Source organism: Nicotiana sylvestris, chromosome 6 (assembly GCF_000393655.2).
Source record: "Nicotiana sylvestris chromosome 6, ASM39365v2, whole genome shotgun sequence".
NCBI classification, from domain to species: Eukaryota; Viridiplantae; Streptophyta; class Magnoliopsida; order Solanales; family Solanaceae; genus Nicotiana; species Nicotiana sylvestris.
The window spans coordinates 202,657,584-202,668,000 of record NC_091062.1 but is presented as its reverse complement, the minus strand read 5'-3'; the positions used below and the strand labels follow the sequence as shown (position 1 = coordinate 202,668,000).

General features: G+C 38.9%; 1 protein-coding gene across 2 annotated transcripts; it reads right to left on the bottom strand.

The window, feature by feature from the left end:
- Positions 1–223: 223 nt before the first annotated feature.
- On the bottom strand, positions 224–2,481 carry LOC104213552 (chaperone protein dnaJ 8, chloroplastic-like). Of its 2 annotated transcripts, XM_009763072.2 has the most exons (3): positions 1,975–2,475; positions 1,459–1,527; positions 224–709 (listed from the first exon to the last, which is right to left on the bottom strand). In XM_009763072.2, exons 1-3 carry the CDS (start codon positions 2,203–2,205, stop codon positions 554–556), a joined length of 456 nt encoding a protein of 151 aa, XP_009761374.1. In that variant the 5' UTR covers positions 2,206–2,475; the 3' UTR covers positions 224–553. The 2 variants fall into 2 exon arrangements, with proteins under 2 accessions (XP_009761374.1, XP_070003907.1); XM_070147806.1 differs by lacking the exon at positions 1,459–1,527 and having other exon boundaries at positions 1,975–2,481.
- Between the last annotated feature and the right edge of the window lie 7,936 nt (positions 2,482–10,417).

Below are 10,417 nucleotides of genomic sequence, written 5' to 3'. Positions count from 1 at the left end.
CGGCTAATTTGTTATTCCTGGTTCCATCAAATCGTTCGATTGAATAGTCATAACCACATAAGAGTTTAACACATAAGTGTCTCTTGATGACGTGAAAGAGTGATATTAAGTGTAGATTATCTTCAATTGAAACCTTTTTTGCCAATTAAAAAAAATCTCAAAGCCATAATCTTCATAATTATTTCCCCATTGATACAAAATCAGCCAGTAATATAAGTTCATATTGATATCACCATCGGTCCATCACATCTTAATAATTAATAATCACATAGGAGAAACTCCCATTTATGTACAAAATAATTACACTTTTTACATTGAAAATATACAGAAACCACGAACCATCTTCAGTTGAAAGAGATGGATGGGCTTTTTGAACAGATACTATAGTCCAAATTCTTTTTTAAACCATAAATTATGATGTAAGCTCGATCACTTACGATAATCTTAGGTTCCAGCCTAGGCCATGGACCTTTTTGATCGTCCATTGATCCCGTCGAGGTAAGTATAGTCGAGATTAAAGATTATATTAAATATAAGGGTTGATGTGAGAAGATTAGTCACGAATGCCAGCTCCTTCCCATCCCATCCACTCTTCCCACATGTCCCAATCTGGATCGTTCACTCCTCTCATGGAATCATCATCATCATATTCCTCGTATATCTCCATCTCTGCCCTCTTCGTTTCACCTCTCAAGTTACTCATCACAACCTGCACCAAAAACCCTACCCAATATTAGAAAAAAGAATACTACTATATTAAAGAGACTCTGAATAATGGAGAAGTTAAAATAATTCTTAAATTGTTTAAAAAGGGACCTACGCAGACAAGTTCTAGTACGTATGATAAATAATTGAAACGGATAGTGACATTATTATATTATTATTATTATTATTATGTAATTGGCATTTCTCAACTTTCAACAAAAGGTGAAAAGGACTTTTTGCCTAAAAAATATTCACGGTTCCCTACAAGATTAGATTATCCAAAGATGAAGTGATTGATACCTACTTAAAGTATTTGTTTACGGAATAAAATTTTTATATCCATTGAATCTCTGCTTTTAATAATGGTCCACTTTATTTATTAGTATTAGGGATAGATTAGAAGCACTATAAAAATTTACAACCACACTATCAAGAATCCAAGCCTTCTTTTGCTTTACAAAAGTAAGTTTGGTACACAAAATATTTTGCATTTCCCCGCGGGTGTAACGTAAACAATCTAATACAAGCATTAATAATCGTTTCTAAGGCACGATCCGTCACAAAATACAACTTTATCCTTATATAACTTTATCCTTGTTTCAGGGGATCCCATTAGAGCTAAAAACAACATATTAACCACGTTTGTTTGAGAACAGGAATAGATTTAAAAAAAAAAAAAACATTTGTTTAATTATGAAAGCGAAAAAAAATGAATTAGAAAAAAATGGACAAACAAAAATAGTTGGAGTTTACATCGTATGCTTCATTGATTTGGTGAAATTGGATGCCGCAATTATTTCCTCTGCACACATCCGGGTGATACTGAAATTCAATCAAACACATTAACGTTATTCAACATGTCTATAAACAGAGAAGAGCTAAACGAAAACTAATAACAGCATAATTACAAGGCAACAATTTCCCAGAAAGCAATTATTCCATGGCAATTACTAATTCACCAAATTATTTAGTAAAACAGAGACATCCTTTTTGCATTAATTTTTTTTAAAATATTCGTGATGTCCGAATCAACTTGTATCAATCTCAGACTATTTTATAATTACTTTCAAGTTGCAATAAGCACAACCAGAGCAGATGTTGGCTTTCAGCTGCGAGTTCAACTGAACTTATAACTTTAGTATGATTAAAAACCTATTAAAATCGCAAAAGTACAATAAATTTAATACTAAAAATTCTAAAAATTAAACCCATTAAATTTAAATCCTGAATCCGCCCGGCAAATAAAATTATGAAGGAGGAAGAATATACCTGAAGAGCAAGCTGTCTAAAAGCTTTCCTGACTTCAGATTCAGAAGCACCAGGCTGAATCCTCAACGTCTTGTAAGGATCACTCACAGAAGGGGAATAAACACACGATACCTTAAATCTAACATTCTCACCCTTCGTCTTCTTCTTTGAGCAGTTTTTCAAACGAATCCAAGACGCAGATGCAGAGCCGCAACCCCCAACGTTTCCCAGCATTCCAATAGCAGTCGCCATTAATGAATTAACTTTTCAAATAACCAACTTATCTATTTTCAAAAAATATTGATGTGATTCTAAGAAAATTAGCCACAAGCCGATCTTTAAATAGATTATGAATTAAGTTGAATATTCAATGAAAACGGATCAAATAACACGGCAAACCGAATGTGAATGAGACTATGTTTGTTTTCCTAATTTATTAATCCGAATAATTGGTCTTGTAAAGGTCAACAAGATGGAAAAAGGAAAAGGAAAATTAAATAACAATGTGGATATAAAGATGTTTGAGTTGTTAAGGAGAGTCTGTTTATATATACATGTAATGGAGAAGAAAAAGGGATAAGAGAAAGAATGGTACGGTGTCTTTAGGGGGGGTGGGGTGGGAGTGGGGGTACCTGGTATGATGGTAGTGGTTGATGGGGAGGTGACGTGTCAGTCTTTGTGTGAAGGTAAAATAATGTTGTTTAAATTTCTATCTCCATAATTCTCTATTTTTCGCAATATTCCTATTTATAGTAGGAGTAGTACGAAACCTATTTCTATTTTTTTTAAATAGAAATAAAAAAATATTTATATATTAATTTGACAATGAAATTATTAAATTTAAATTAAATAAACTAATAAATATCAAATCCTAAATAGTTTTTTTGGATTTGATAACTGAGACCGGCTCTTCATTCACGATCTTATCCGACTTTTGGCCGCTGGCTTGGTCTCATGTAGCAGGAATCCTTTTATATGCAGGCCTCTGTTTTATTATACTCTATCTGTTTCAATTTATGTGAACCTGTTTGACTGGGCACGGAGTTTAAGAATAAAATGAAGATTTTTGGAATTTATGGTCCTAAACAAGTCCAAATGGGGCCCAGAGTATTTGTGTGGTTATAAAAGCTTCTCATTAAGGGTAGAGTTGTAACTTTAAGCTAAATTGTTACCAAATTTAGAAAAAGTTCATTCTTTTTGGAACGGACTAAAAAGGAAATAGGTTCACGTAAACTGAAATTGAGGGAGTATTCCGTTTTTGACCTCTATTTGATTTCCCTTTTTTGTTTATTTTCTTCTTATTTAATGGTTAAGAAGATTTTGCTTCTATTTTCCTTTAGATATTATGGGTCGTTTTCTTTATCTTTTACACAAATTTGGCATTAATAAAATTTATTCAAAAGAAATTAGAGTGACTGTTTAGATTTTATTATAATTGCTTTACAACAGAAAGGAATTGGCTCTCAAGAAGGAAATAGGAACCTGGGGTTCTGGATAAGATTTTGTTCTAAGGTACAGGTAAAAACATTAGACAATTTTAAAACCAAAATGATGTCACGTCAAAATATTCATAAAATAGAAATGAGACTTAAAAATCATATTACTAATGATAGCCAACAAAACCACGACGATGTTGGTTGCCACGTCATTTTCTTAGTTAGATCCCAAGAAATTGTATGATCGAATGCATGTAGCAAATGTCTAATTAAAATGGCAAGTAAAACATCACAGTCTAGAAAATCCATAAATCTATTGCGTCGTTTTATATTTTTTAATCTTTTAAATTTATCCATTTTATAAATTTTCTTAGTTATGAGGTAGAGGTTAGAGCCAATATTTAAAGCTTATGAATTCGAAGAAAATATTAACGCAATCCAACCATCTTTCTGAACTTTAAGACAAAGATAAAAATATTTATTGGCACTTAATATTTAATTTATATCAAATCATATATGAAGTGATATTATATAGTTGCTAATTAATTACTATAATTAAGTGATGAAAATTTAAATATAAATCCATATCATGTACGATTGATTAATGTTTTTTTAAAAGAAGAGTAATTGGTTGAATGGAATAAAAAGGGAAGTTAAAGAGATTGCTGTCAACGTGGAGCCAGGTCATAAAACACGTGGCTGAATAGCGTGACAGTACGGTACGACGAGGGAGCGAAAGCGCAGATTTGGATTTTGGAACGTGGTTAGGGGAGCAGCAGCCAACAGCGACTCGGCCATTGCAGCTGGTGCGGTCTTTTTTTGAGAATTTCACTAGTCTTCAAAAGCCAGCTGAGCCGATACTAGTAATTAATTAAGTAGACGTGGCGCACATGCATTGGCAATATGGATGCTTGATCTCTATAAGCTCCTTACAACTTGTTTGGATGGTTGTTACTGCTATATTGTATCGTATTGTTACTTTAAATACAATATTTATTTTGATTGTCACTTAAATTTTATTGTATCGTATCGTTAAATCCGTCGTTACGTAACGATAAAAAATATCACTTTATGGAACGACCGATTTGGTGAGATCGTATCGTTACCTTATTTTTTTCTCTCATCTTGCCTGTTTACCCTCAAATTCGGATAACAACTAAACTTATATTGTGGTTTTAAGGATACATGATCTCGTTCAATACTAATTGATAAGCAGGAAAATAAATGAATAAATTAGAGAATAAAATAAATCAAATCAGTATGCTAACCGGGTCTCAACCTCGACTTGGGGTAGTCTCGAGGTGGGATCGTAAGAATGATAAAGCAATTCTGATGAACAGTAAGTGAATTGCAGGAAAGTAATGAATGTAAATATTCTTATCAGTGAACAATGAATGTTACAAAAGAATGAGATCCCTCTTTATATAATAGAGGAGTCCTAAATAAGGTACACTTCTAATTATAGTAGGAAACTATATTAACATCTAATTAACCGCTATAGATTGATCCGTTCCGAGATTCATGCCACAATCCTCGACCAATCGCGAATATCTCGCCTTTTCCGTTATCAAGCTACGTCGATGTCACTCGAAGTCTGCCTCTTTCTGGTCGCAATCGATATCTACCTCGATCTGGACTCGATGTCCCAGCTCTTTGACGTGACGTTCCTATCCCGACCAAAGAATGAAATCGGGGATAGTCCACTCGTTTCTTATAGTAAAATGATAAGAAACGACTTGAGCCTCGATTGTCTGGAGACCTTGATAATGATGTCATCCCCCTAACATAAGCGATCGAGGTGACCGAAACGTCCCGTCGGTACAGTTCCCCAAACCATTAATGCTTGCCAGTGGACGGTCGGCCACTAGCACCACCGAACCGTCACCGTGAATCTATAAATACAGGTTCCTTGGTTGAATCAAAATTTTACTTTCACCTCCACCAAGTTTCCTAAGTTTCTTACTTTCTCCATCTCTTCTCTTTCACCACCCATTGAATCAACTTAGTTAGCACCAGAAACACCAAATTTCACCTTTTTTCCGCTTCTTTCTACCCGAATCAATGGCGAAAACCTCCAAGATCATCCCACAAAAGGAGAAAGCTTCTTCCTCTTCTTCCCGGCCGGCCGGTGACAAAATGCCGGTGGAACCGCTCCCTCATGACTATGTTCCCGGCCCTTGTGTCTTAAAATCCAACTTCAAAGTCGAGAACCCTCATCGATCCCTGGCCGATGTGAACACGTGTTGAGATACATCTGCTCGATAATGGTGGGCCATCTCAAGGCTGTGAAGAGAGACTGTAACACGGGGGCCGAGGTCGTAGTACAAATCCCCGCTCCTGAAGAGAGAATTACCACCTATGTAGAGGGGTTTCTAAGTGTCTACACTTACCCCTTCACATTGGGTCCTCTCGACCCAGTCATTGTCGACTTTTGCAAGAGGTACCAGGTCACCCTCAACCAGGTTCACCCCTCATTCTGGCGCATAGTGATCATGCTCCACTTCTTTTCCAGCAAGGCCGAGGGGTTGGAGTTCACTCTCAGCCACCTCATACGATTATATCAACCTCATCTTTTTCTAGGGTTGATCAAGCTCCAACGTCAAGCCACGAAGGCCTTGTTCACGAGCATCGATGAGGATAAGGATCGAGGTTGAATGAACTGGTTCGTGCGGGTAAGGACTTGTGGAACCCCGATCGTAAGTAAAGTATTACTCATTAGTCTTCGTACTCTATTTTTTGCCTTATATAATACTTTCATCTGTTATGCAGCGGTTGCCTGGATGTCTCACGCGGTCCCCGACTTCGAAGACTGGGTTCAAAAGTTGGCTGCGACTTCCTCCTATGGCGAGCGATGCTGGCATGACTTGGCAAGGGGCAGATGAGAGGCCAAGAATCATGGTAAGCTTATCCTATACGCTTTCGATGCCTTTTTTTTGAAACGTTTCTTTTTATTTATACTTGACTCCCTTTTATGCAAGCCTCAGAGACGTTGCTAAAATGAGGCCTCCCCCGCCTGAGGAAGAGGCCGAGTCCCTAATTCCGAAGTCGGGGAAAGATAACAAGAGGAAGATGGTCTCAGAGTCCGAGGACCCCCAACCTAAAAAGGCTCCAGCTCGAAGACACAGGAGAAATGTCATCCCTCTGACTATAGAGTCGGTCCACCAGTCGGGGAAAGAGGAAGAAGAAGATGATGGCGATGACTCGACACTAGTGGTTCGAGCAAGTAAGCCTATCGTGGTCACCAAGCCTTCCAAGTTGGAGGCGATTGTTGAGACCCGGCCTCGTGATGAGGAGGCCTCAAAGAAAGATTCGGGTGAAGCCCCCGAATCGCCTGAGGTTGAGGTTATCCTTCGGCCATCAACGATCATACCAGAGGGGGCCGGTTCTGAGACACCCAAGGCAGAACAAGGCGCCCCGAGCGATTCGCTCGGGGTCATGACAGTAGGTTACTCTCCTTCTCTACCAGCCTATTCTGAGGAGGCTGTAAGGGTTGCTCAGGCTCTACAGACTCCTGACATAGGCGGAGTCCCTAGTGAAGAGGATCCCTTTTGGGATTGTTTTACTGGGATCGATGATGTCGCTGATCTCAATGATGCATCTACCCTCTTTGAAGAAGCCCAACGTCTTTTATCACGAGTAAGTACTAATCCCCATTGTTGCAATTTTCATTTCCTTCTTCTCCCTTAATATAATTTGTATTTTTCTTCTCATATAGGCTTTTACCAAGTCTTAGGCCGACTTGAGCCAATGCGAGGTCAAGCTCCAGAATACCTCGGAGGAGAGGAATGCTTTGAAGCTCCTTTGCGGTCAAAAGGATGAATAGCTCAGGGATCTTCGAGCATACTTGGCCCAGGCTCGTAAGGAAGAGGCCGAGCTGGACGAGCAGGTAAATGTCCTTTTGAGAACACATGGTCTTGATCCAAGAGTGGAGGCTAATACCTCGATGTCTCAGTTACAGCAAAAGATTGAAAGGATCGAGCTGCTCTAGGGGACGCCGATCAAGTTAAAGCTGACTACAATCGGTGGAAAGATAACATGGACCACCTAGTTGTGGAGAAAGAGGCTGCCTTGGTGTAGCTGTCGTCATCCGAAATTCAACTTCGGAGTACTAAAGAGAAGAGCTCAGCCCAAGCTAAAAGGATCGAAGAGCTCGAGGCCAAGCTTGCTGAGGCCAAGGCGGAGGTCGAAAAGGCAAAGGTCTTAGATGACAAGTCCATAACCATGTACCTGGCTGATACCAAGGCTGCCCAAACTCAGCTGAGGGAGGCCGGTTATCGAGCACGGTGGAGTAATGATCTGGCCAAGTGCTAATCTCGGAGGGATACCCTCGAGGAAATCCATGCTCGAGGTTCTGACCTCTCCAAAGAGATAGCTCAAGTTAAGGTTCTTGAAGCCGATGCTAGGTTGCTTGCCTCCTCCTCCGATGATGATGATGATGAAGGCAGCCAAGGCGGGTCTGATAACTATGAGGGGCCCGAAGGAGAAGCTCTCCTCGAGGGAGAATTCAGCCCCGAGCATAGATAGGATTTCATTTTTTCTTTTCTCTTTTGTAAGACCCTTGTAAATATTTTCCCCCATATATACAAAGAAATTTCTCTTTTGGATGCCTTCTCAGTTTTGTCTTCAAACATGTTTTGTGCCTTGTATAATTTTAGCACATTTTTATGCTTCAACAATATGTTCGAGGTTTTGGCTTCAAATGACTTGATCGAAGCCACAATAATAATACACGAAGTGAAAAAACCCTTAGGCTTGTTTTGAACGACACAGGATCCTCGACCTGTAGTCGAGTAGGTTCCTCTTCGATTTCGGGATAGCGGGACCTTTAGGTTCGAATCGAGCGAGAATGTGTTCTCGAACTCAAAGTGCTTTGGCCCTTGGGCTCTTTGAATTGGGCCGATATGACCTCTAAAGGATGGCTATTTTTTCCCTCTTTCGGCTCAAAGACTTAGTAAAATTTTCTTATGCCTTAGCATGCATTTTTTTTGTACCCATTAGATTTTTTGAGGGTTTAGTGTTGATCGAAATCCTTTTATTTTTTGTGCCTTGGAACAAGTTTGTATTTGAATATTTCGATACCTCTTAAGGTTTTTCGAGGGCTAATTTTATCGAAGCCCTTTGATTATTTTGCCGAGGGTAGCCTTTTTAAACCGATTTTTGGAGAATTCGAAGGCCTATTTTTATTGCGGGGTTCGGACGTCTCCGAGCCACGCTAGTTTGGCCGTAGCCTTTGGTCGTGACTCTTGGTCTTACTTTCCCATCAACACTTCGAACTTGTTCTAAGTGTTAGTCCTCAGGAATGATAGCCTTGGCCTATAAATCGGGGGGGTGCCTCTTTGAGGTCTTTAGATAATTTGAACACGTTGATTTTCGATGGCAGTCCCCGAGTAAGTGGGGTAGATTCATTCGAGGTGCATCTATACTTGGCCCTTGAGCTATTTTTCAATAAAATCATAAGTTTGGAACTTGTATAGTAGAGAATTTTCTTTGAGGCACAAGGTATTAGATAAGGAAAAATGCTTCTTTGAATAATTTAGACATGCGTACATGTTTTGCCTCTGGGGCTCGATTAATCTATATGGACACTGTCCGTTCGATCGTTTGGCCCATTACAAAATTTTCCCATCGAGGCCCTTTTGACACAAAGTATTTTCCCTTGAAAATAAATCATCCGAGGGTGATGCCCCCCCCCAGTATTCGAGGTTGAATGTAGAGAAGCCTCGGATACTGTTGAATTGTCCCCAGGTAGCACATATAGTTGTTGCCTCGTTAAAACCCTCGTTAGAAAAACCCATTTGGGATAAAAATCGATCTAAGGGAAAAAGAGTGCAACGCGTGCTTTAAAACCTAAGGTCCTCGTGTTGAAGAGCTTCTCGACTTCTTCGCTCGAACACCTGCCATATGTTAGTATCGAATACAAATGGAAAAGAAGAGAATCATACATTAGCAATAATATTGTTTGAGGACTGGTATATTCCAATTGTTTGGCAATTGTTCGCCCTCCACCGTGCCAAGCTTGTAAGAACCCTTCCCAATGATATCGAGGACCTGATAGGATCCTTCTCAATTTGGGCTGAGTTTTCCTTCATTAGGGTCTCGAGTGTTGATGGTGACTTTCCTTTAGACTAAGTCCTCAATTATGAATTGATGAAGGTTGGTGTCACACCTCCTTTTCCGCCCGCGCCGCCCGCAAAAGGGACGCGGAAGGGAGTTTATTCCAATTAAAGGACAATAGAAACGAGATTTATTTATTTGTTTCAGAGTCGCCACTTGGGAGATTTATGGTGTCCCAAGTCACCGGTGAATCCCGAATCAAGGAAAAGAATGACTCTGTTTAACAGTCTGCGCACCAGAAATCCGGATAAGGAATTTTGTTAACCCGGGAGAAGGTGTTAGGCATTCCCGAGTTCCGTAGTTCTAGCACGGTCGTTCAACTGTCATATTCGGCTTGATTATCTGATATAATACATGTTGAACATATGTGCGAATTTTAACTTTTAACCGCTTTTAGCATTATTATTATTTTTTTTTATCGAGAATTGCAACCTCGTGAAAATATATCTCGAACCACGTCACAGTCAATGTACCCGTGGTCGTCGACACACTTCGACTCCGTTGAGATTTGGATTTGGGTCTCATAAATGTGCACCCGAGTATAGGAAAATAACATTATTAAATACGCACCTAAAGACTAACGCGTTGTTATTATTTTGGGTAGGGCCGTGAAATTTGCTAAACGGCTCGTACCGGAATCTAAGTATTTTAAAACAAATAATTATTGAGGGCCCTGCAATTTTGTATTTATTTTGGCGAAGCACGCCTCATTTATTTTAAGGATATCCTAAAATGACTACATTTCTATTAAATTCGTCTCCAAAATAAAAGAGAAAAAATCCCAATTAATTATATGCTTAAAAAAACATAACATATTAAATGATAGATTAAGACAAATGTTAACGGAAAGGAATATTACTAAAATTGAAATTATAAATAAATTACGGAATCGATAAATAATATATTCAAAAGAA

Excerpts from the sequence above, each read along its gene's own strand:
- LOC104213552 (XM_009763072.2), bottom strand. The coding sequence starts at position 2,205 with ATGGCGACTGCTATTGGAATGCTGGGAAACGTTGGGGGTTGCGGCTCT. Across the intron at positions 1,528-1,974 it reads TTAGACAGCTTGCTCTTCAG|TATCACCCGGATGTGTGCAG; the intron begins GTATATTCTTCC and ends ATTGAATTTCAG. Across the intron at positions 710-1,458 it reads AAATCAATGAAGCATACGAT|GTTGTGATGAGTAACTTGAG; the intron begins GTAAACTCCAAC and ends TTTTTGGTGCAG.